At 41.2% G+C, this 26,425-nt stretch overlaps 1 protein-coding gene across 2 annotated transcripts in view; it reads right to left on the bottom strand.

Moving 5' to 3' along the window:
• urb1 (URB1 ribosome biogenesis homolog) overlaps positions 1 to 26,425 on the bottom strand; it is a 41,704-nt gene that overhangs the window by 4,003 nt on the left and 11,276 nt on the right. For both annotated transcript variants that reach the window (XM_076981317.1, XM_076981316.1), the window contains exons 13-36: positions 18,165 to 18,287; positions 17,944 to 18,056; positions 17,207 to 17,326; positions 16,573 to 16,689; positions 15,072 to 15,210; positions 13,860 to 14,033; positions 11,708 to 11,904; positions 11,367 to 11,579; positions 10,654 to 10,827; positions 9,027 to 9,289; positions 8,449 to 8,737; positions 7,975 to 8,230; positions 7,618 to 7,822; positions 7,192 to 7,366; positions 6,732 to 6,790; positions 6,380 to 6,576; positions 6,113 to 6,223; positions 4,115 to 4,178; positions 3,829 to 3,997; positions 2,392 to 2,500; positions 1,083 to 1,243; positions 887 to 998; positions 645 to 751; positions 422 to 565 (exon numbers count right to left, since the gene is read on the bottom strand). In XM_076981317.1, the coding sequence (XP_076837432.1) occupies positions 422 to 565; positions 645 to 751; positions 887 to 998; positions 1,083 to 1,243; positions 2,392 to 2,500; positions 3,829 to 3,997; positions 4,115 to 4,178; positions 6,113 to 6,223; positions 6,380 to 6,576; positions 6,732 to 6,790; positions 7,192 to 7,366; positions 7,618 to 7,822; positions 7,975 to 8,230; positions 8,449 to 8,737; positions 9,027 to 9,289; positions 10,654 to 10,827; positions 11,367 to 11,579; positions 11,708 to 11,904; positions 13,860 to 14,033; positions 15,072 to 15,210; positions 16,573 to 16,689; positions 17,207 to 17,326; positions 17,944 to 18,056; positions 18,165 to 18,287 (3,791 nt within the window). The remainder of the gene's footprint in view (positions 1 to 421; positions 566 to 644; positions 752 to 886; positions 999 to 1,082; positions 1,244 to 2,391; positions 2,501 to 3,828; positions 3,998 to 4,114; positions 4,179 to 6,112; positions 6,224 to 6,379; positions 6,577 to 6,731; positions 6,791 to 7,191; positions 7,367 to 7,617; positions 7,823 to 7,974; positions 8,231 to 8,448; positions 8,738 to 9,026; positions 9,290 to 10,653; positions 10,828 to 11,366; positions 11,580 to 11,707; positions 11,905 to 13,859; positions 14,034 to 15,071; positions 15,211 to 16,572; positions 16,690 to 17,206; positions 17,327 to 17,943; positions 18,057 to 18,164; positions 18,288 to 26,425) is intronic.

Genomic DNA, 26,425 nt, shown 5'->3' on the forward strand with positions numbered 1-26,425 from the left:
ACTGAGCTCCTGAGAGCGACCCATTCTTTCACAAATGTTTGTAAAAACAGTCCGCATGCCTAGGTGCATGGTGTTATACACCTGTGGCAATGGAAGTGACTGGAACACCCGATTCCGATAATTTGAATGGGTGACCGAATACTTTTGGCAATATAAAACACACACACACACACACACATTTATAGGGTTAACACTATTATTACAATAATAGATGTAAACAGTAAATGCAATATATATTACACTTACACTATTTTAAAACACCTACTTCCTAACTTCATTGCTGGTGCATTTTTATAAATTTACAATTACATAATGCACTGCTGGCCAATTAATCAACCACTTTATTCATCACTGTCAAGTTTCTGAACAGGTGAACCACTGCTGACCAGGTACTACCTTGTGTGTAATGGACATACTATACCTGCACACGCTGATCACACAGAGGACTGCTGCAGAAGCCAAGAAGAGTGTGGAAGATGTTCTGCTGTTCACAGCGTTCGTAAGACAGCTCATCTCTCATACCCTCTTCCAACACACTTATCATCCACTCCTGCTCTTGTGTGTGCTGACAGAGGCAATCGGTTTCAAAGTCAAAAGAATGCTGGATATAAACAGTGATTTATCACAAAAAGATGCTACATTACCTCTAGATCAAAGCTGTAGAACAGCTTGAAGAATTCAGGAACCCTCCTGAGATCCACGTATTGAGTTCTCAAAAGAAACCTGTTTATCACCAGGTACATGTGGTCTTCTGTAGGTGAGACGATTTTGACAATAAGCATATTTATATGATCAATACATCTCATTTACATCTCATTATCCTCCAAGTCCCTGAGCTATAAAAACAAATACAAGTTGAATAAAGTTGTCCATAAATAACACTTACCAGGTCTTAGAATCTGCTGAATAATTTTGGCAATGTAAGTGGCATGCACAAATGAAATCCTGATATTGTGCTTGTAAATCCCATTTCTGACAGTTTCCAACAGGTAAAGCAACTGGGGACAAAATAGCTTGTTTATAATTCAACAGTCCAAGTTTTATCAGCACTAATAGGAACTAACAGTTATGCAGGTGTGTACCTGTTTCTTTTCTCTGAAGTAGGAAGCCTCCAGATGCTGGTAGAAAGAACCCAGTATATGGTAGGCAGCAGCCCTCATGTTGTGGTCATAACTGCTTAGGGCCACTATAGTGACACCTAAAGCATGACTGGACACAAACTTCTTACAGTCTACTACAGACTCTGAAAAAAGAGAAAAAGAGATATGTAAAACAAACACTTCATGAACATTCTCTCTCTCCCTCTTGACAAACTGACAAAATGCCAAAGTGACCAAAACATCAGCCAGAAAGGATGAGAACAGAGATGAGGTCTGTGGTCACCACCTGCAGAACCACTCCTTTATAGGGAGTTCCATTTGCACAACAGCACGTGAAACTGATTCACAATCAGCGTTGCTTACTAATTGAACAGGTTGATTTCACAGAAGTGTGGTTGACTTGAAGTTGGAATTGACTTGTGGTGTTCAAGTGTTCCCTTTATTTTTTTTAACTATGTGTGTGTGTGTGTATATATATATATATATATATATATATATATATATATATATATATATATATATATATATATATATATATATATATATATATATATATATATATATATATATAATGCATAAAGCAAGGTCCATGAAGACATGTATGACAGAGTCTGGTGTAGATGAACTTGACTCCCATTACTGGCCACTTCCACATAATGCACATTTTTTGTGTCCGTTGAGAATTAAAATGACATTTAAACTGAAATCTGAAAACTATTTATATATCACCAACAACTGTATAATTTTGCCTGCTGAAAACCATCACTCATTTAGAAACAATCATTTTCCTTCCGTGACTGTTGTTTGTCTCTGTGTAAAATATTAGTATATAAATATAATCTTGGTAGCTGATACTGGGGGACAAACATCTTTTCTTGAGATACTAGCATCAAAAGTAAACAAAACATCATTACGGAAAGGTTCTCTCATGAAGTCAAATGAGTCTTGGACATTAATTAACACGTGCATGACTCCTGTACAACAATAATAGTAACTTAATAAGAATAAAATACTTCAATTCATATACAGTAAACTTAAAAATGTCGATGGTTGTAACGGATTCTTATTGTTCATGAGTTGTTTTGGATGAGTTCGAGTGGTGAGTCATTAGAAACGAGTTTCAGGTCAAGTCTGAACAATTTTTGTAGGTGACTTAAGTGTGATTTCGATTTCAGTCGCTAACTCAAGTGCCCATCTGTGGGTTAAAGTACTATATTGATTACCACCATTCTAATTTATGGATAGCAATGTAATACAACAAAGACTTTTGTGCATATAGAGGTGGGTTTACCTGGGCGGAGAATAAAGCTGAACAGAGGAAGAAGGAAGCAAGGGTCATACAGACACATATCATCTGAGACACCTTCTGTCTTCTCTGTGAAAATAACATCTTTATCTTCCTAAAAACAAACACACAATTTGAGTATTTACCAAAAGAATAATCACATATATTATTACAAATTAAAATAATCATCAAAATATGGTCTCATTTTAAGTTAGTAATTGAAGATTAAGCAGAACTGGTTTTAAAAGTAAGATTTGATAAACATTGAGAACACTTAAGTCAGTTTGACACAACCAACTACACAAATATACCGAGACACTGAGTACAGTAGGTTTCTAATTGTGAGGATTTGTGATTAGTGACTGGTTCTGGGTATTTGAATGTAGAGAGAGCTGTTAATACTGAATTGTCTCTGGTCTGCTGTATTTATTTATTGCACTTTATGTTGTCTATTGTATTGTTGAATCATGTTGCACATGGTTCCAGAGGAATGTAATTTCGTTACATTGTGTACCTGTACTAAGGTGTACTGACAATAAAAGCTCCTTGACTTGACTGAAGCTTAATTATATCTGTTAGAGAATAGGGGCCTTCTGAATATGTAAGGATGTCAATTCAATTGGAAGCAAGTTGGTTATTTTGTAATGTAGGTTAATATATATTTTTGGGGTGTTTTTGAAAGGCGTTACAAATAATCAATTAGCTAATGCAGTCTTAATACATTATTAAAATTGCTTAACAAGTTTAAAGTCCACCATGACACCTAACTCAACTGTCCATCAACTGTGTTTGCTTGAAGCAGCCAGTTCTATATTATTAATTATTATTAATTATACATAACTACAAGGACTGGTAAGGCTACTGGGTTTTAGTGCATCTGTGCATGGATGTCTGTTAAGACACCGACATCAGTGTCCTGAAAATATCGTGCAGAATTCTCCTCTGAAAAATGATGGAGAATGCAACCCTTTCTTTCACAGGAAGCTACCCAGATGCTTGTGCAGTCTCTCGTCAACTCAAAGCTGGACTGTTGAAACAGGTCATCAGACCACCTTTCTTCTACGGGTCATCAGACCTCCGATTCAGAATGCTGCAGCACGACTGGCGTTCAAACTCCCCTAATTCTCAAGTCACTCAATTGCTGCATTCTTTTTCACTGACGTCTAGTAGCTTGATGCTTGCCTGCAAAGCCAAAAATAGACCAGCTCCTACATGATGTCCATGGTCAAAGCCCAATCCGTACCACGAGCATGGAATACTAGTGGCATTAATTCCTGTAGTTTAGTAGAAGTCTGGCTCAAGGGGATCTTGAACTTTGACGCATCTATGCTACTATCTAGGATGCATTCTGTGATCAGATGCAAAGCACTTAGTAAGTCGCTCTGCATAAGTTGTCCGCTAAATGTAAATGTAGAAGTGTGTGTGTGCTGGACACTGAGGCACCTTGGAAAAAAGGTGGCGGTGTAGTGGGAAGAGTGCTACAGTTTTCAGCATCCTGCCTGTATCCAGCTGAGCCAATAGCTGCTCACAGCTCGGCTGTTGCCACAGTGACGGTCCCAGGCTCTTTCGTGCTTTGTGGTACTCTACTGCTGCAGCACCCCACAGCAAACACCTGAACATGTGCAAACATAGGGGGTCATCTACAGAAGACTGTAGCAAACACATCAATGAACACATACTGCAACATGGCAAAATGCCTCTATAGCTCAAGACAAAATGAAATACTTACTGAACATCTATTAGACCAACATCATGATTTTCATACTCTTTCAGCAACAGTAGAAGTTTCTGATCTGTGGGCATAAGAGGTGGTGGTAATCATTAACACAGACGTTTTACTACAGAAACTATAAAGTTCTCCTAATGTATCTGTATCACCAAAAACAGATATATTGAACCTCCTTAGGAAAATACATCAAGGTTTTTTTTTCACATTCAGTTCACAAATAGATTAAAGCTACTTGTTAATCATAATTTTCTTTTTAGTTGTAAAAGCTGAGTTAAATGCTTAAATATTTGTTAGGCCAGCTAAAGATTTTAAATGGTTATAATAAATATAATAAATATTCTATAATAAAGCATTCTTTCATTTTTTCCCCGCATCATACCTAAAATGTCTGCACAGTCCTGTGTACACACACAGGCGCGCTCACAAAGACAGACATCCAGTATCTCCCTCCACAACCATATATATGCACCCTGTTACACTTTCAGACTTGGACCCTAATAATCACCATATGACCACGCTTAAAAGTTCATCCCCTAGAAAATTTAGACCACTTATATTATCAATATTAATCATGTTGCTTTTGTCATTTTTTTTTTCTTCAAATGCATTGTTTAATTTATATTCTTTTTCCTCTTATGATTATTATTGTCCTGTAACATTATGAATAGGAATTAAGTTTTCAATTTATTTGTTGATATCAGAGGTGGGACCAAGTCAGTGTTTTGCAAGTCCAAGTCTTTATCCTCAAGTCCCGAGTCAAGTCTCAAGCAGAGACAGTCAACTCAAGTCAAGTCTCGAGTCAAGACAAGCAACCGTCAAGTCCCAAGTCTGAAACTTGGAATTTCAAGTCCTTTCGAGTCTTTTTTTTTTTTACAGTCACCAACGCTTTACGAATGCTACGCTGATGCGTTTCTTTACTCGTCTTGCCGGTGTCCGCCAGCCAAAAGATGACAGATTTCATTTACATTTTATCTTCTCTTAATTACATAAATGTACTTAAACAAGAATGTTTTGTTACATCATTTTACACGAAAATAGCAAGCTTCATCGTAAGCAAGATGCTGTCATTACGAATGGTTATTCTAAACATTTGGATAAAATGTTTAAATATAGACTAATAAAAGGTTAGGGTTATTTTTTCATTGTTTTCTGTTATTGTGGGGTCACAGTGTAGGCTACTATTGTTACCTGGAGATTCAGTGGGGTCACATATTCTGATGGCTGCCGTCAGAATTGGTGACCCCAGTTAAAAAGGCTCACCTGTACATCCCATTCATGATTTCTTTGTTGGCTGCAATGGTGAGGGGATGGTAAATCTTGTTTAAGTACATTTATGTAATTAAGAGACGATAAATGTAAATATAAACATCTGTCATATTTTGGCTCATGGACACCAACAAAATGAGTAAAGAAAGTGAATCAGCGTAGTTTACGTAGCATTCGTAAAGCGTTTGTGCCTCTGAACAGAAACTGTGAAATAGTGCCCCCTGTGGTCACAAAACTCGATGGTCACAGAATCTGGTGTAACGCCGGTCTGCGTCAGAAGGACGGAAATGAAATTAATGGGGCGCACTTTATAAATATTAATATGCGTTTTAAAATTTAGATTTAAAAAAAATCAAGTCTTTGCAAGTAAACAGGTTCAAGTCCAATTCAAGTCCCAAGTTATTGGTGTAAAAGTCCAAGTCAAGTCTAAGTCTCTGAATATTTTTTCAAGTCAAGTCAAAAGTCTTAATATTAATGACTCGAGTCTGACTCGAGTCCAAGTCATGTGACTCGAGTCCCCACTTCTGGTTGATATCAATAAATGTAATTGTCAGTTATCATAAGATATGTTTCCTAGCATTTTTAGGTCATCTCCACAAAAAATGACCAAAGCAACACAAAATAGGTGCAGGGTGAATATAAGAAAATATTAGGTCTGTGAAAGGTAAAAATTAATTAATACAAGAGGTAAAATTAAGGTGTGTATTTTAACACTTTAGTTTATTTAGTTACCTGTGGTGCTCAATGTAGCTTCATATGCACCAAGAAGAACAACAACATGATGGCTGCTACAGACTCCAGGGCAACTTTTCACCAAAGTGAGTAGGAGAGACACCAGTGCCTCTGAAAAGAGAAATAAAATGGAGGTTAGTTACTAGAAATGCCTGTTTATACAGACTAGTAAAAAGGCACAACATAGAACGATCAACAGATTTGATGTGAATATGTAAATATGTCTTTATCTCAGTGCACTTAATGACCAACTGAAGAGATTCATACCCTTAGATTCAGGATTAATGTCTGTTGCATCTTGGGAGGTGGCAGACAGCATCGTGGGTAGGAAGAGGGAGTGACCAGTGACCATTGTGTGAATGGTGCTTAGGGGCAACAAGCCTTGAACAGCTTTTACATTTATGTACATCAACTCCAAGAAAGAGTTGAGAGCATCAAGAAATATTGCGTCTTGGTAGCGGTACCTGAACGGGCAAGGATGACTGCATAAGTACATGGCAACAGGTGTAAACATTCATTCACTCATTCAATGTAGAAGAATCCATTTTAGAAAAATCCTTATACAGGTTACAAATACAGAAAAAACTATAGAGCAAAAACAAACCAAAACTCCACTCACTTTAGACCAGATTTTACAAATGATTTCCAGTCTTCCTGTGGAATATTCTCTAGTGAAATCTGCAAGATCAAAATGTACGCAAGATAAATATTATAACCCATAACAACAACCTCTCCAGGTTATACAGCTATACAACAAATAAAGTATCCTCTGTAAGACATCACACAACTTTTAAATGTTGAATTAAGATTTTTTAAACCTACAGAATCAAAAAACATCCTAAAAGCTTTGCTATTTTAGTGGTGAAACTACGTAAGAGTAACATAGACTACCAAAAAACAAGCACATCTGAGAGGTGTTGTAAGTAAACAGGTATGTGAATAGGATAAAATTGCTGAGGTTTGGGTCTGAAGTTCACACAAAGAGTTTAGCTGTGTTACTGTAGCATTTGACAGCTGCTGTAAAATATGCCTGAAGAAGATGGAACACACACAGAAACATAAAATAGTTGTACACACACCAGCAGGGTTTTCAGTCTCTGTAGCATAGCTTTCTCCATTTTAACCTCTGGCTTATTTTGCTCTTTGTAAGTTGCTGATAACCAGCAGAAGGCAGCAGTAACCAAAGAGTTTTTCCAGTGCAACAGCTCCTGTGAGTCGGCCAACTTCTCAGTAATGGAATCTGCAAGCTGCCACCTAAACAGAAAAATGTTACTATGAAACCACATTGCTGCTGGTTTTTCTCCATTTTAAGGGCTGACTAAGCTTATCTGTTAACACCACAAACCTGAAAGGAATGTAATCTTACAGTAAATGTAGGGCTTCAATGACTGGTCAATGTTAATGATGTACAAAATACACCAAAGTGCCATTTTAGGTAAATTACTGCTTTGAGTAGACAGCATGAATGAAATATTAGTGCATTTTACCACTTCGAACTATTTTACCTTTCATAACCTTCTGGTTTATGAAGAACTGCAGGTAAGTCATTTATCAACTGGCTGAGTTCAGGAGTCACATCTCCTAGAGAAACAAGCCTAGAAAGGACCTCCACATGTTCGCTCAGAGACACGCCAGCCTCAGGGTGTAGCACAGCGCTCGATAACTCAGTCAGCAAAGATCTGGAGAACATCCGCAGGACTTCTTTTTTAACTGAGTAGAACAAAATACACAGGTTAAAATGTTATTAAATACACATGAACCCACATATGAACATTATATTACACATTCAGAATAGATGATTCAACATTCAAAACAAACATTCAAACCTGCTAATATCTTTGCTGTGTAACGACAGTACTGACCGTTTTTAGGTCGGCAGGGATCTTCGGTGGCAGCTTGCTCCAGGTAGCTGGTCAGCAGGCAGAGAAAACTGCTGTTCTGAGCGATGATCTGTGTGAAGCTGGTTTGTTCTAGGCACCAGAGCTCAAAGCTCAGGCAGTGAGTGGTGCAGTTCTGCACCAGCAGGGCTGCCAGGTCAAAACTAGAATTCTGCTTGAGGCAGCAGAGAAGAACATCAGTTGGGACAAACGCAGCACTGCTTGGCTCCCTACACAGCACCTGCACACAGTGTATGAAATCATTCAATTATATTTCAAAATAAAAGTACCGGTAATTAAATTTTTAGTAAATAAACACAATGCTCAGCAATTTTCACATAAAACCCCTTCAAAATCATAAATAAAAAGTACCAAATTTACAGCAGTGTATAAAAGTAGAAGTGCTCCGACGTGAGACGTTTAAAATTGTTTTTATCTATTTCAGCTTCACACACTTACCTGCAGCAGGTAATCCTTGAGTTGAACACTCTGGCAGGACGTGTACAGGAGACCTAGGCTGTGCAAGTGTGCCTGAGTCAGACAGAGGGTTGTGGTTTCTGTGTCAGGGGCCTTTGTAAGGACCTTCAGTATGGCCTGGCCATATACACTCAGCGCGTGCGTCTCAGTTAGAAGGCTGCTATGAGGCATTAGCAGCAGCGCACTCAATATCTCCTTCACGCTGGAGGACTCCATGTGTTCATGCAGAGCGAAGAAGGCCCTGAGAGACGAGGACTCCTTCCTTAGGCACCTGAGGAAAAACAGGTTTGTGTGTTAGATTAAGGATGCCAATAAGGATGTTGTTGGTCACACACATGTACAAAATGTGACATTTTTTTAGCCTCTGGGTTATTTAATGTTAATGATAATATCAGAGGTTGGTCTTGTAGTAAGATGATCAAACAAAATATGACCATGAGAAGTCGTGTAGACACCAACACTAAAATTCAACTTTCATAAAGTAAAAATGATCCTTTTCTTATCCTGTATTTTTCTATCTGCTGACCTTAACGATAAATACACTGTGTCTTACTGTGTACCTGTCGCACTTCTGTATCTCTTTGAGCAGGGCGTGCTGTGTGGCGGACATGTACTGGCTGAGGAGGTCCAGGGCATGGACCGCTCTCAGCGTTTCAGCACAGGACTGCAGGAGCAGCAGCACACCCTCCGTTAGGCGGCCACAGAGCCGCTCCGCTCTCTCTGGATCCAGCCAGTGGGTCGGCACCACACCCAGCTCCAGCGCCAGGAACCACTGCTCCAGAACCGGGTGCTTGAATACTGACCGGAACATATCAACTAAAACCTGCACAAAAACCGTTTTTATACAGCTTGATAGATGGATCCCTTTCTGTTATTCCAGAACGTGTAATTCCCATATGTCAGCTTCATTAAATGGTGCATACAGCAGCAGTTTTATTAACAGACTTGATTGGCACCTGTAAGCATCTGCAAGGATGGGTTATAAGATCAGATAAAGGGTACAACTCCTGTTCAAAGTTCATGGCTGAAATTGTTTGCAGTGGGCCTATATGCATGAATCACAAATCCTGGTTCCAAATGCACCAACATGTTAAAAACATCACGCATGGCTAAAAGAGTATATGCTGATGGTACAGTTTTCTTGGCACCATGGTTTCATTTTTAGTTTTTGAGGATTTTTCTTGTATTTTTTTCCTGGCTCCTATCATCTCTGTAAATTGAGACGTATAATGCTGCATATTAGGTACCATACTGCACTGAAAAAGCATGTACTGACCTGGAGGGAGAGACATGTAATATTTTAATATTAAACTTTAATATTTTCAATCTTTGCAATAAGCATATGTAGTTTCTCCATCATAAGTGCGCCATGTGTGCTTGTTTATTTAGTTGTTTGACTTTCAAAGATTTGAAACCCTAAAGAAGTTTTTTTGGTCTAGTAGTGTCAACAATTACCTCAATAAATAACTAAATCAATAAATTTTATAGAACCACTAAATGTAGAAGTTGTAGAAGAATTTGTGAAACTTTGTTTTAATTCTGTAATTTTTAAGAATTACTTGCTGATTTTATTTATGTATTTATGTCAGACATCATGGTTAATCCACTTTGAAAAGGAAACTAGAGCATAACTACATTCCCTGTGGAGTGCTTTCAACAAATCTTCATTTGTACTACACTGTACTACATCTGTACTACACTACCTTCATCTGCACTACATCTGTACTACACTACCTTCATCTGTACTACACTGTACTACACAAACTTCTGTACTACACTGTGCTACACTACCTTCATCTGTACTACACTACCTTCATCTGTACTATATCTGTACTACACTACCTTCATCTGTACTACACTACCTTCATCTGTACTACATCTGTACTACACTACCTTCATCTGTACTACACTACCTTCATCTGTACTACTACACTACACTACCTTGACAAGCATTAGTATTTGTTAGCATTCATGGGCAACTTCACGCAGGAGATTCTGACAGTGTTCACAGTTAGGACAGTCATGTCTGTTCAAGGGTTGGTCTGGCAGTCTGGTCTGATTGGACAGTGACTGCATTTCAATATGACATGCTTGCCACTCACATATTCGGCATTTTATCTTGAGTCATTCACTAAAAGTAGTGCATACTCTCAGAACCCTCATTACATCAGAAAGACATTTATATACCTGTTCTGTGTTGACTTCCTGGACTACAGATTTCATTTCCAGATCAAGCTCATCTTCCTCCTGAGACTCGAGCGGTGTGGGTGGAGTCTTGGCTGTGCTCTGGACTTTGGTGAGCAGAGCACGTAGCACCTCCAGCAAACAGCCTACTACGTCAACTGTCTGGTCTTTGGGAAGCTACAACGGTACACACATGAGAAATAAACTGCATTACATTAGTAGAAGTAGATTAGTAGAAGACAAAAATGCATACTTTTGTAGACTAGTGCAGTGCAACTTACACAACTGGGTGTTTTGGCATTTGATTATCGATTAGGATAATCAAGCACACTGGAAATTTGCTGGTATTAGAGGGTCACTGAATAATGTCCTTGATATCACAGATGTACTGTACTGTATGGAAGTCAGTCTCAAAGCAGAGTGTCTATAAATTGCCTAATGTCTGAACTGGAAATAATGCTGAATAGCATAAGTATAGAAGTATAGTGTTGCTATAAAAGTGGCATTTTTTATGGCATACATGAGCAGCAACTAATTTAATTATAGACTTCCCTGTAAGGACACATAACTAGAGAGTACTGTGTCTCATGTACATAAATACAACACAAGTGAAGTTTAACACAAGGGGGGTTGTAATCAAATTAGATTACATAGAGCCTCAGATCCTGAATCCTGAAGTCAAGATATAAAACGTGTTATGTAAGAAGGAGGAATACCGAGCTGTAGGTCTCCACAAAGGACCTGAGGTAGAGCAGGGTCTGATTGACAGCCTTTTTATACTGGGACACGTGCAGAGTACATAGTGAATTCTCCAGAGTCTGCCAGAATGAGTCTGTGAGAAAGGCGTCAGGTCCTTCATTGTAGCACGACTTCAAGAACGAATCAAAGCTCAAAGCAGACGGAGCAGCAGGGCACTCTGTGAGGTGGAGCTGAAAGAGATGAAGGGGCCGATGGGACAAACCAAGAGTTTGTTAATGAACTACAATCTTTGTGTTTATATAAATAAACGTATGCATAAAACTCTTGTGCAAATAATGAAATGCTCAGAAAACCTTACCTGCATCTCCTGAAGTGGATGAGGAAGCCATTTAGAGTAGTAGAGATTGAAGGTGGTAAGACACAAATAATGTGATGAATTCTCAGGAGAGAGAAATTTCATATCAAAGTGCTGGAGAGTCAGACACAGAGTCAGTGGATCCCGCTGACAGTGAAGGATGTCGCACAGAACTGCACATATGTACCTACACACCACACCTGCAAAACAACATCACCATTTCAAAGGACAATTCTTGCACAAAACATCAAAAAAGCATTTTCAGCATGTAAAAGTACTGCAAAAAGGTTTTAACATATTTGTTAAGTCTACCATTGTATCTTGCACAAAGCTAGGGCAGTATTAATTAGATCACTAAGGAGACATGCAGTAGTTTAAGAATCTACTTAGGTTTGGGGAAATCTTCACCACTGAAGATGAGATCCACCACTGTGGTGTTATCAAAAAGTACAGGTGAGCAAGACTGTGCTGGTATTTGTAGGTGACCAATAGCATTTTGAATTATACACAAAGTGAGACAGGAAGGCAGTGTATAGAAGTACATATGAGAGACACCTTCGCTCTAGATTCTGCTAGTCATATGGCCATGTTTCAAGAATGCAAAACAGACCTTTATGTCTCAAAAACTCAAGTCTTTCTTTGTGTGGTTTGCTCTTAAATCCACTGCATATTGTGAAGCTGTGATGTTCCCCATTTTAGTTAAAAACAAGGTATGACATTGGCATCCACTGAAACAGCCTTTGTTGTGTCTGATAGAGTTCTCATTTCCTTTTTTATCTTTATTTTCCGTAAATAAGGCAATGGATGTTGTAAAAACCTTTTTGGCTTTAAGCATTTTCATATGTGGTGCTTTTAGTTTCTGTCTGAATGAATCCTTTGTGTTGGAGGGGGGTTCCTACAAGACAGGATGGATCCATGTTTTCATGCTGTTGAAGACAATTTCTGACTCTACCATCCGAATATCGCAGCAGAAATCAAGACTCATCAGACTAGGCAACGTCTTTCCAATCTTCTATTCTCCAATTTTGGTGAGCTTGTGCAAAGTGTATCCTCAGTTCCCTGTTCTTAGCTGACAGGAGTGGCACCCAGTGTGGTCTTCTGCTGCTGTAGCCCATCCACATCAAGGTTCGACAGGTTGTGCATTCAGAGATGCTCTTCTGCATGCCTCGGTTGTAAAGAGGAATTTTTGAGTTACTGTTGCCGTTCTATCAGCTCAAACAAGTCTGGCCATTCTGCTCTCATTTGCTTTCTGGGTGGTGTGTGTGTGTGTGCGTGTGTGCGTGTGTGTGTGTGTGTGTGTGTGTGTGTGTGTGTCCTCTGTTTATCGTTAGGGAGTTAGGGCAGGTTATTGTACATTTCTTTAGCTTGGATTTCTAAAATAGAAAGTTAGGTCTTTTTTGTCAAGACAAAAGGTCTTTTTTTTTTTTGGCTATATCAACTTCGGGAGTTTTTTTCTTTTTTGACCTATTTTGACCCGCCACAAACTATCTAGTTGCCCCTTCTCCCCGTCTTTTCTCTGTTTGCGAGCTGGTAGCCACTAGTCTGTCAAGCTCAGGTTTGAAGTTTTTCACATTCACACTTTTTCACACTCTTTTCCATTGCGCATCCCACTTCATCACATAACTAGGTTAGCTAGCTTTTATATTACAATAAAGCACTTTGTCCTGCAGCCCAAACTTCTCAATATTTAGTGATGCAAACAAAAATGAGCTTAACACCAGTGTTGCCTCATCACTCCCCAGCAGAACTGACTGTGTTTCACTATATGTAACTCTAGATGAGATGCATGAGGCATCAAAAGATTGGTGCTTTTTCATTACGACAACCTGGTGAAGATTTGATTCGGAGGAACTGATTTGGTATTCTGGATAATTGAATCAAATTGCACATCTTAATTTGACTCCAATGTTAAAAGCCTTGGGTATCCTGAAAGGTGCTATATAAATTGAACATTCATTCAATGGGTGACAGATACTAGCCAGTTTGCTCTTGAAGCAGTCTCTGTACTCTCTGAAAATACCTCACCATGTGCTCCCAGGTCTCTCATAAAATACCAGAGTGCAAGAAAATTCAGAATATCAACATGCAGGTTTAATATATTGTAATACATTTTAAAAAGCAATATCAAGAAAAAAAACAAGTTCAAGCACTTTACCTGTCTCATCTGTGAGGTTTACAAGTTGTTTGTTCCTTGCTTCTAGCACAGCTGGTACAATGACACTGAAAGGGAAGGCCTGAAGAATGATGTCATCAGTGAGGAAGCGCCCATTCTCACTGTCCTTCTCACTGTCCTCCATGACCACATTAAACGCATCTTCATCTTGAACATCTGTAAGACAACCATAGGTCACACTTCTGAACTTCCCACAGTGGACAGCTGATAATGCTGAATGCCATCCTGATACGTACCCAAATGAAGAAAACATTGCACTAAATCAAAATCAAAGATTAACATAAAGTTTGAAAATGAAAAATAAATGTTCAAATTCACAACAATGTGTCTGAGTGTAGGGATGTCCCGATCCAGCTTTTTGAACTTCTGTTCCGATACCGATATTTATTTGCACATCCGATCCTATACCGATATCGACCGATACTGATACCGGCCTATCCGAGCATGTATTAAAGTTTAAAGTTATTTAGCAAACTTACTTTGTTGTCAAACTCATGCTGAATTAAGTGTGTTTGAATAATACACAATGGTTGGTAAGGAGAAACTGACCTGTTTATTTAGCAATTAATAAACTCAGAATAGACAAAATAATAAATAACAAACAGAAATGGCATCAGTAAACCAAAGCTTAAAAAGCCATAAGCGCAAATAATACTGTAAATTGTATTTTTTTTAAAGTGGCAGTTTGTCACGCTTCGCAAACGTTTCTGCCAGTGTTAGTTGTGTAGGACCTTTCTTTTTGTCTTTGTTTTCTTTGGAAACTCTTCATGTTGTTTATGGTGGTATTTAGCTAAATGCTTAATTAAATTGGTTGCATTAAAAGTTCTTACAGCTTTACCACAACGCTTGACTTTACTGTGGCATATTTTGCACTCTACTTCTTCGTCTTTGTCGTCCTTTAAGGTAAAAATAATCCCACACAACTGAAATTTTTACCGATAACTTCAAATTGACATGGTCGTCTTAATGGTTAGGAGATGCCACTGAGCTAAATTGGGGAGATGCTATGCTCGTGTGCTGAAGGTGTGCTGGAAAATGCTAACCGTATTTTACTCTCACTGGCGAAAACACAGCAAAAGCTGGAATGGATTATCTAAATGGGTGCGCTGGAAAACCCGGATTGAAATATCGGCGGCCGATTCGATCCAAATATCGGATCGGGACAAGCCTATCTGAGTGTGTATAACTGCTCACCATCAATGTGTGATATGGGTACACTGTCTGTATCTCTGTCCTGCCCACTTATCTCTGCCTGCACACACACAGTATGCTGAACCATAGCTGCAATTTTGTCCATGTAGACAAAAGGGTCAGACACCACCCTTGACAGAACCTGCAACGACATACAAACATAATCCAAACCTCAAAACACACACATATATATATAGGGCAGTCATGGCCTGGTGGTAGGGAACTGGTCTTGTGACCGGAAGGTCATGGGTTCGATTCCCAGACTTGAGGCCATGATTGAGGTGCCCTTGAGCAAGGCACCTAACCCCAACTGCTCCCTGGGCGCCGGGCTAAGGCTGCCCACCGCTCTGGGCACGTGTGCATCACAGCCTCCTAGTAATCACTAGTGTGTGTGTGTTCTAACTGCACAGATGGGTTAAAAGCAGGACAAATTTCGATTGCTGTGAAAAAATCACAATTGACAAAATATGTCACATATATATATATATATATATATATATATATATATATATATATATATATATATATATATATATATATATAAGGGGTGGGCATAGATTATTTTTTAAAATCTAGATTAATCTCACCGAAATCTTGAAATTAATCTAGATTAATCTAGATTAATCTATATTAAAATGGCTCATATGCGTGCTACCATATAATATAATTTTGAGATAGGGTTTCTTAATACAGAGGGTGCATTAGACCAGGGGCTCATCTCCTGTTTCCAAAATGCATCAATGACTGCTTGAGGAAGCTGTTCTACTTTGATACTTGAAGAAAAAAAAAAGCTCAATAAAATGTAGGCTACTCGTGTTCAACGGTTTATTCAGTTAACATGAATTTGTAAGCCTACATACTGTACATTAAATAACATGTTTATTCAGCTAAACATGATATTTGAAATGTAAGCCAACATTTAGTACATTTAACCTCACGGACGTAATTTTCAAAAGTCAGTTTTGGTCCTCTGTAGTTTTAACGGTTAAAAAGAAATATTTAAATAGCGACGAATCTAGCGCTAGGACCATGCAGAAAACGACTGCTCCGAGCTCCGCTCCGGTAACTCTTTACGTTCCTAAAAATGAATTTTCCATGAAGCAAACCTGGCGACTTCGTGGCTGCATCCATGTAAAAACACGTACGATTTGTAATTCACAGGTTTAAAAACTCGTTCACGCCCCTACTGTGCAATTTGGTTAGGAATACAGCCGAGCTAAACTATCAAGTTGAAAGTCATCATAGTTTGCTTATCCATTTTGACCCAGTTCCCAACCCAACTTTAAGAATAGATTAACGGTGATCCTTTTTATATCGCCCGATAAGAGTATCAAATTAACGCCGTTAACGGCCCATCACTAATATATAATTAGTGGCTCTAACTGTGGCTCTAATATATATATAATAATAATATATATATATACACACACACACACACACACACACATTTGGAGTTAGGGAGATAGACACAATAAGGTTATTAAGAGCAATGCAGGAGTGTCACCTGATCTAAAAACTGGATGACCGTCTCCTGTTGTAGCTGCTCCAAACCCAGAAGGTGATCCAGCCATAGTTCCAGCTCTGTCCAGGTGTGCTCAAACACACCACTGTCTCTCAGCACCTGACAATGACATCACACACAATGCTTCAATAACCTGGAGAGGTTTAATTTCTTTTATGCAACAAATACCAATTCAAACCACTCCCACAAGACAACAATAATTATATGCATAAGATTCAAGAATTAAATTGAATTATATTGAAACTAACTAATTAACGTAGTGTGTGAGACAGGTGGACACATAACTAATGGACTGAATGTCTAAAAAAAATTCTTTTCAGTACCAAAGCCACCAAAGCCTACTAGATTACCACAACATTGTCAGATCCACCTAATCTGTCAGTTGCTATGATCACTGGCTATCTGGCTTATGTTGACATCAACATGCCAAATCAACTCTGTAATCCTGCTTCAATAAATTATTGGTAACCACTGCTTACCCTGAACAAATAATGCACATGTACCAAACTGCTGTAGGCGTGCTGCGTCCCCAGATATGATGAAGTACAAAAATCAAAGTATTTGATGCTGAGAATGACCTTTGAACTTGAACGTGAACACCAGGACTCACACTCACCTTGAGGACAAGCATCCTGGTCGATGTCCTCAGGTGACTCCTGCTACTGGTGACAAACATCTTCAGCAACAGGTATAAGACGGACCGAACCCCTACTGCCTCGCCTGGATCCACTACGTCCTGGGGACAACGAGAACGTTTGATTAACTAATTAGTCTATAGCAAACAGAACTGAAAACAGAATAAACAGTGACAGCCAAAGAAAACTACCAACAGTAATGGTGTGTAACAAACAGTAATGTGGGTGTGTGTGTGTTGTTGTTGTTGCCGCCACTCCCTTGTTAGCATTCCCCATGTTATCTTGTTGCACCCGTCTCGTTTCCACCTTGTTAGTGTGTATTTACACCCTTGTGGTTTGACCACCAGTCAGTTTTTGAATTGTCACATGTTGTAAATTACATAATATTGCCACGCTGATACGTTTAGATTCCATATCAGATGCAAAGGAACTGGTCCACGCTTCTCTCATCAAGACTGGACTACTGTAAAATTCCTTTAATTGGATTCTCTTAAAAGTCCCTAAAGTCACCAGTCCCTGGTGAAATATTGAATTGATTAAAAAATTCTTCTGTTGACCTATAAAGTGCTAAATGTTGCTCCCACAACATCTGCAAGAACTCACTGCAAACTGTGCCTGCTGCGGTCTCAAAACGCAGGTTTCTCTTAGTTCCAATAATTAGCAAGACAGAGGCAAAGATCTCCCCACAGATATGGAGATCCTCAGTCTATGAACAGACCTGGAACTTGAACCAGGAGAACTTGCTGGGAGGAAGCTCTAGCGCCACCTGCAGGATCTGGTACTGCAGCACAGGGGAGACCTCCTCCTTCATTCCCTTCTCCGACACAATGCCTGCGGAAATGACAAAAGTTCATTACAAACTCAATTAACAATGTTTAAACAATGTATTCATCATTTAAATATCCAGTGTGAACACAGCAACTGAGGCAAAACACTCACCTTTTAGCAGTTTGCTGAAGTCAAACTTGCTCTGTCTGATGAGATGTGGTACGACTCTCTGATACAAACAAATCACCTGGAGCAGCAGAGCCTTAAACACAATCAGCTGTGGCTCCCTCTCACCTGTCTCACACACAACATTAAACACAATCAGCTGTGGCTCCCTCTCACCTGTCTCACACACAACATTAAACACAATCAGCTGTGGCTCCCTCTCACCTGTCTCACACACAACATTAAACACAATCAGCTGTGGCTCCCTCTCACCTGTCTCACACACACAACATTAAACACAATCAGCTGTGGCTCCCTCTCACCTGTCTCACACACAACATTAAACACAATCAGCTGTGGCTCCCTCTCACCTGTCTCACACACACAACATTAAACACAATCAGCTGTGGCTCCCTCTCACCTGTCTCACACACTCAACATTAAACACAATCAACTGTGGCTCCCTCTAACCTGTCTCACACACACAACATTTAACACAATCAGCTGTGGCTCCCTCTCACCTGTCTCACACACACAACATTAAACACAATCAGCTGTGGCTCTCTCTCACCTGTCTCACACACACAACATTAAACACAATCAGCTGTGGCTCCCTCTCACCTGTCTCACACACACAACATTAAACACAATCAGCTGTGGCTCCCTCTCACCTGTCTCACACACAACATTAAACACAATCAGCTGTGGCTCCCTCTCACCTGTCTCACACACACAACATTAAACACAATCAGCTGTGGCTCCCTCTCACCTGTCTCACACACACAACATTAAACACAATCAGCTGTGGCTCCCTCTCACCTGTCTCACACACAACATTAAACACAATCAGCTGCGGCTCCCTCTCACCTGTCTCACACACACAACATTAAACACAATCAGCTGTGGCTCCCTCTCACCTGTCTCACACACTCAACATTAAACACAATCAACTGTGGCTCCCTCTCACCTGTCTCACACACACAACATTAAACACAATCAGCTGTGGCTCCCTCTCACCTGTCTCACACACAACATTAAACACAATCAGCTGTGGCTCTCTCTCACCTGTCTCACACACACAACATTAAACACAATCAGCTGTGGCTCTCTCTCACCTGTCTCACACACACCATTAAACACAATCAGCTGTGGCTCCCTCTCACCTGTCTCACACACACAACATTAAACACAATCAGCTGTGGCTCCCTCTCACCTGTCTCACACACTCAACATTAAACACAATCAGCTGTGGCTCCCTCTCACCTGTCTCACACACAACATTAAACACAATCAGCTGTGGCTCTCTCTCACCTGTCTCACACACAACATTAAACACAATCAGCTGTGGCTCCCTCTCACCTGTCTCACACACAACATTAAACACAATCAGCTGTGGCTCTCTTCTCACCTGTCTCAGACACACCATTAAACACAATCAGCTGTGGCTCCCTCTCACCTGTCTCACACACACAACATTAAACACAATCAGCTGCGGCTCCCTCTCACCTGTCTCACACACACAACATTAAACACAATCAGCTGTGGCTCCCTCACCTGTCTCACACACTCAACATTAAACACAATCAACTGTGGCTCCCTCTCACCTGTCTCACACACACAACATTAAACACAATCAGCTGTGGCTCCCTCTCACCTGTCTCACACACAACATTAAACACAATCAGCTGTGGCTCCCTCTCACCTGTCTCACACACACAACATTAAACACAATCAGCTGTGGCTCCCTCTCACCTGTCTCACACACACAACATTAAACACAATCAGCTGTGGCTCCCTCTCACCTGTCTCACACACAACATTAAACACAATCAGCTGCGGCTCCCTCTCACCTGTCTCACACACACAACATTAAACACAATCAGCTGTGGCTCCCTCTCACCTGTCTCACACACTCAACATTAAACACAATCAACTGTGGCTCCCTCTCACCTGTCTCACACACACAACATTAAACACAATCAGCTGTGGCTCCCTCTCACCTGTCTCACACACAACATTAAACACAATCAGCTGTGGCTCTCTCTCACCTGTCTCACACAAACACAACATTAAACACAATCAGCTGTGGCTCTCTCTCACCTGTCTCACACACACCATTAAACACAATCAGCTGTGGCTCCCTCTCACCTGTCTCACACACACAACATTAAACACAATCAGCTGTGGCTCCCTCTCACCTGTCTCACACACTCAACATTAAACACAATCAGCTGTGGCTCCCTCTCACCTGTCTCACACACAACATTAAACACAATCAGCTGTGGCTCTCTCTCACCTGTCTCACACACAACATTAAACACAATCAGCTGTGGCTCCCTCTCACCTGTCTCACACACAACATTAAACACAATCAGCTGTGACTCTCTCTCACCTGTCTCACACACTCAACATTAAACACAATCAGCTGTGGCTCCCTCTCACCTGTCTCACACACAACATTAAACACAATCAGCTGTGGCTCCCTCTCACCTGTCTCACACACAACATTAAACACAATCATCTGCGGCTCCCTCTCACCTGTCTCACACACACAACATTAAACACAATCAGCTGTGGCTCCCTCTCACCTGTCTCACACACTCAACATTAAACACAATCAACTGTGGCTCCCTCTCACCTGTCTCACACACACAACATTAAACACAATCAGCTGTGGCTCCCTCTCACCTGTCTCACACACAACATTAAACACAATCAGCTGTGGCTCTCTCTCACCTGTCTCACACACACAACATTAAACACAATCAGCTGTGGCTCTCTCTCACCTGTCTCACACACACCATTAAACACAATCAGCTGTGGCTCCCTCTCACCTGTCTCACACACACCATTAAACACAATCAGCTGTGGCTCCCTCTCACCTGTCTCACACACACAACATTAAACACAATCAGCTGTGGCTCCCTCTCACCTGTCTCACACACTCAACATTAAACACAATCAGCTGTGGCTCCCTCTCACCTGTCTCACACGCAACATTAAACACAATCAGCTGTGGCTCTCTCTCACCTGTCTCACACACACCATTAAACACAATCAGCTGTGGCTCCCTCTCACCTGTCTCACACACTCAACATTAAACACAATCAGCTGTGGCTCCCTCTCACCTGTCTCACACACAACATTAAACACAATCAGCTGTGGCTCTCTCTCACCTGTCTCACACACACCATTAAACACAATCAGCTGTGGCTCTCTCTCACCTGTCTCACACACAACATTAAACACAATCAGCTGTGGCTCCCTCTCACCTGTCTCACACACACAACATTAAACACAATCAGCTGTGGCTCTCTCTCACCTGTCTCACACACACCATTAAACACAATCAGCTGTGGCTCCCTCTCACCTGTCTCACACACACAACATTAAACACAATCAGCTGTGGCTCCCTCTCACCTGTCTCACACACTCAACATTAAACACAATCAGCTGTGGCTCCCTCTCACCTGTCTCACACACAACATTAAACACAATCAGCTGTGGCTCTCTCTCACCTGTCTCACACACACAACATTAAACACAATCAGCTGTGGCTCTCTCTCACCTGTCTCACACACACCATTAAACACAATCAGCTGTGGCTCCCTCTCACCTGTCTCACACACACAACATTAAACACAATCAGCTGTGGCTCCCTCTCACCTGTCTCACACACACAACATTAAACACAATCAGCTGTGGCTCTCTCTCACCTGTCTCACACACACAACATTAAACACAATCAGCTGTGGCTCTCTCTCACCTGTCTCACACACACCATTAAACACAATCAGCTGTGGCTCCCTCTCACCTGTCTCACACACACAACATTTAACACAATCAGCTGTGGCTCCCTCTCACCTGTCTCACACACACAACATTAAACACAATCAGCTGTGGCTCTCTCTCACCTGTCTCACACACACAACATTAAACACAATCAGCTGTGGCTCCCTCTCACCTGTCTCACACACACAACATTAAACACAATCAGCTGTGGCTCCCTCTCACCTGTCTCACACACAACATTAAACACAATCAGCTGTGGCTCCCTCTCACCTGTCTCACACACACAACATTAAACACAATCAGCTGTGGCTCCCTCTCACCTGTCTCACACACACAACATTAAACACAATCAGCTGTGGCTCCCTCTCACCTGTCTCACACACAACATTAAACACAATCAGCTGCGGCTCCCTCTCACCTGTCTCACACACACAACATTAAACACAATCAGCTGTGGCTCCCTCTCACCTGTCTCACACACTCAACATTAAACACAATCAACTGTGGCTCCCTCTCACCTGTCTCACACACACAACATTAAACACAATCAGCTGTGGCTCCCTCTCACCTGTCTCACACACAACATTAAACACAATCAGCTGTGGCTCTCTCTCACCTGTCTCACACACACAACATTAAACACAATCAGCTGTGGCTCTCTCTCACCTGTCTCACACACACCATTAAACACAATCAGCTGTGGCTCCCTCTCACCTGTCTCACACACACAACATTAAACACAATCAGCTGTGGCTCCCTCTCACCTGTCTCACACACTCAACATTAAACACAATCAGCTGTGGCTCCCTCTCACCTGTCTCACACACAACATTAAACACAATCAGCTGTGGCTCTCTCTCACCTGTCTCACACACAACATTAAACACAATCAGCTGTGGCTCCCTCTCACCTGTCTCACACACAACATTAAACACAATCAGCTGTGGCTCTCTTCTCACCTGTCTCAGACACACCATTAAACACAATCAGCTGTGGCTCCCTCTCACCTGTCTCACACACACAACATTAAACACAATCAGCTGCAGCTCCCTCTCACCTGTCTCACACACACAACATTAAACACAATCAGCTGTGGCTCCCTCACCTGTCTCACACACTCAACATTAAACACAATCAACTGTGGCTCCCTCTCACCTGTCTCACACACACAACATTAAACACAATCAGCTGTGGCTCCCTCTCACCTGTCTCACACACAACATTAAACACAATCAGCTGTGGCTCCCTCTCACCTGTCTCACACACACAACATTAAACACAATCAGCTGTGGCTCCCTCTCACCTGTCTCACACACACAACATTAAACACAATCAGCTGTGGCTCCCTCTCACCTGTCTCACACACAACATTAAACACAATCAGCTGCGGCTCCCTCTCACCTGTCTCACACACACAACATTAAACACAATCAGCTGTGGCTCCCTCTCACCTGTCTCACACACTCAACATTAAACACAATCAACTGTGGCTCCCTCTCACCTGTCTCACACACACAACATTAAACACAATCAGCTGTGGCTCCCTCTCACCTGTCTCACACACAACATTAAACACAATCAGCTGTGGCTCTCTCTCACCTGTCTCACACACACACAACATTAAACACAATCAGCTGTGGCTCTCTCTCACCTGTCTCACACACACCATTAAACACAATCAGCTGTGGCTCCCTCTCACCTGTCTCACACACACAACATTAAACACAATCAGCTGTGGCTCCCTCTCACCTGTCTCACACACTCAACATTAAACACAATCAGCTGTGGCTCCCTCTCACCTGTCTCACACACAACATTAAACACAATCAGCTGTGGCTCTCTCTCACCTGTCTCACACACAACATTAAACACAATCAGCTGTGGCTCCCTCTCACCTGTCTCACACACAACATTAAACACAATCAGCTGTGGCTCTCTCTCACCTGTCTCACACACTCAACATTAAACACAATCAGCTGTGGCTCCCTCTCACCTGTCTCACACACAACATTAAACACAATCAGCTGTGGCTCCCTCTCACCTGTCTCACACACAACATTAACCTTATACTGCAGATTCGCACACCCGGTGGCCATTTTTAACATTTTTGACATAGTTCACATTAAAACTAGATATCTCAAGTTGTACATATAGGAAAATTATCATTCATGGCTCAAACTGAAGTAGGCAGTTGGGGGAACATATTAATACACTTCAGTATCATATTCACATAATTTGGTTTATTTTAGAGCCTCTATTGCAGATGCTAATATGCCAGGAATGTCACAAATGCTGACTTGAACTTGAACATGACTGGAATGTATATTCACATAGTTATTCAAATTAGGTATCAGAAATTACAATAAATTTCGCTAGGGTCTTTTCTAACAACACAGAAAAAATGGAGCAAATCCATGCAAGCATTGAAAAGTTATTCAGCTTTATCCAAGGTATGTCAAGTGCACCACACCTATGTCTAAATATGCCACACCCAACACACACCATTAGCCAACTAAGCTAACATGCCAACAAATTCCTTACACGAAACCGAGGAGCTACGACAAACAACAATGCTGCACATATTACAGCAAGACCAGAAAATTCCAATGACTAAATTTCATGTCCAAATATGAACGTTATGATATCATATTTATGTCCAATATAGTCCGACAGCATAAGCTAGGTTACCGTAGCCAACTCCGGTAGCATCCGACACGATACAGAGTGCTGCAGCACTCAAACGCTCTAAAACTGTTTATAATCTAACGCTTAGTTAATGTTTAGTATTAGAATATATATTTTGTACAATATCGCTTATGAAAAATTATCCATTGTTACTCACAGTACGTAGAATCGCGTCGTAGCCGGTGTACCGTCTTACTTCCGGGTTGGCGAAAATTCCGAAAATTGCTCATATATTCCACACAAAGTAATCCGTTTATGTTCAAAAGTATCCACAATCCGCATAAAAACGAACAAAATAATCCATGGCTGCTTCAGTTTCGCCGAACAGTGTGTTCTGGGGAGCTTAGCTTAGGTTAGCAAAGGGTTAGCTTATGTTGCTATGCTAGCGGCCGAAATTGGAAATGAAGCGCCAGTTTCCGAGGGCTCAATTTAAAAATATACTTGACCAATCATGTCATATGAGGGCTGGCTAGCTTCGGAAGGATGTACACTATTGGTTAGAACAGCTTTCAATCACTTCTGAGGCGCCAGCTTGTCTCTGTGGGCTTATTGGTTCACCCTCCCCCCCTCCCCTTCGCACCTCGCCGTGGGAGAGGTTGTAAAACCTGTCACTCAAAGTCACTACCCCACTTTAGACCAATAAAAACCACTCAAATCAAAGCAGAACCGCTGCAGCTTTGTAATGAGGGGTCAAATCAGCGTTAAGAATGCTTCTGTGACGCTTAGGGGGCAGATTTGTCGGAGTGTCTCATTCAGGAAGCGGATTTTGGAAAATTTTGCAGTGAGGTGAGCAAGCTTTTTAAGGTACTTAACCACAACGGATCTACGCTGTTAAGGTCTTAAATTAAAGCCTTATTAGTAAACGATTTTTAGGTGACAAAACATTAAGACATTTCACAACATAAATATGTTTTGTAAACGGATATGTCGGGAGACCCCCCCGCGGGGTGCACTTTTGTGGTCAACTTCAAAGCCGGATATCTCGCGATCGGCTGCACGTAGACGGCTGAAACTCGGTAGGCATGTAGATGGGATAGGAAATTTTGATTTAAGCGCTTTTGTTCGGAGATTCATTAATGTTTAATATGTTTTATATCGCCGTAAAGGAGCTGGGCCCGCCGGCGGGCCCACTAGGGGGCGCTTCTGCATAATAGGGTTTAAACACAATCAGCTGCGGCTCCCTCTCACCTGTCTCACACACACAACATTAAACACAATCAGCTGTGGCTCCCTCTCACCTGTCTCACACACTCAACATTAAACACAATCAACTGTGGCTCCCTCTCACCTGTCTCACACACACAACATTAAACACAATCAGCTGTGGCTCCCTCTCACCTGTCTCACACACAACATTAAACACAATCAGCTATGGCTCTCTCTCACCTGTCTCACACACACAACATTAAACACAATCAGCTGTGGCTCCCTCTCACCTGTCTCACACACACAACATTAAACACAATCAGCTGTGGCTCCCTCTCACCTGTCTCACACACAACATTAAACACAATCAGCTGTGGCTCTCTCTCACCTGTCTCACACACACAACATTAAACACAATCAGCTGTGGCTCCCTCTCACCTGTCTCACACACACAACATTAAACACAATCAGCTGTGGCTCCCTCTCACCTGTCTCACACACAACATTAAACACAATCAGCTGTGGCTCTCTCTCACCTGTCTCACACACACAACATTAAACACAATCAGCTGTGGCTCTCTCTCACCTGTCTCACACACACCATTAAACACAATCAGCTGTGGCTCCCTCTCACCTGTCTCACA

The sequence above is a fragment of the Brachyhypopomus gauderio genome, chromosome 19, assembly GCF_052324685.1.
Source record: "Brachyhypopomus gauderio isolate BG-103 chromosome 19, BGAUD_0.2, whole genome shotgun sequence".
In the NCBI taxonomy this organism is placed as follows: domain Eukaryota; kingdom Metazoa; phylum Chordata; class Actinopteri; order Gymnotiformes; family Hypopomidae; genus Brachyhypopomus; species Brachyhypopomus gauderio.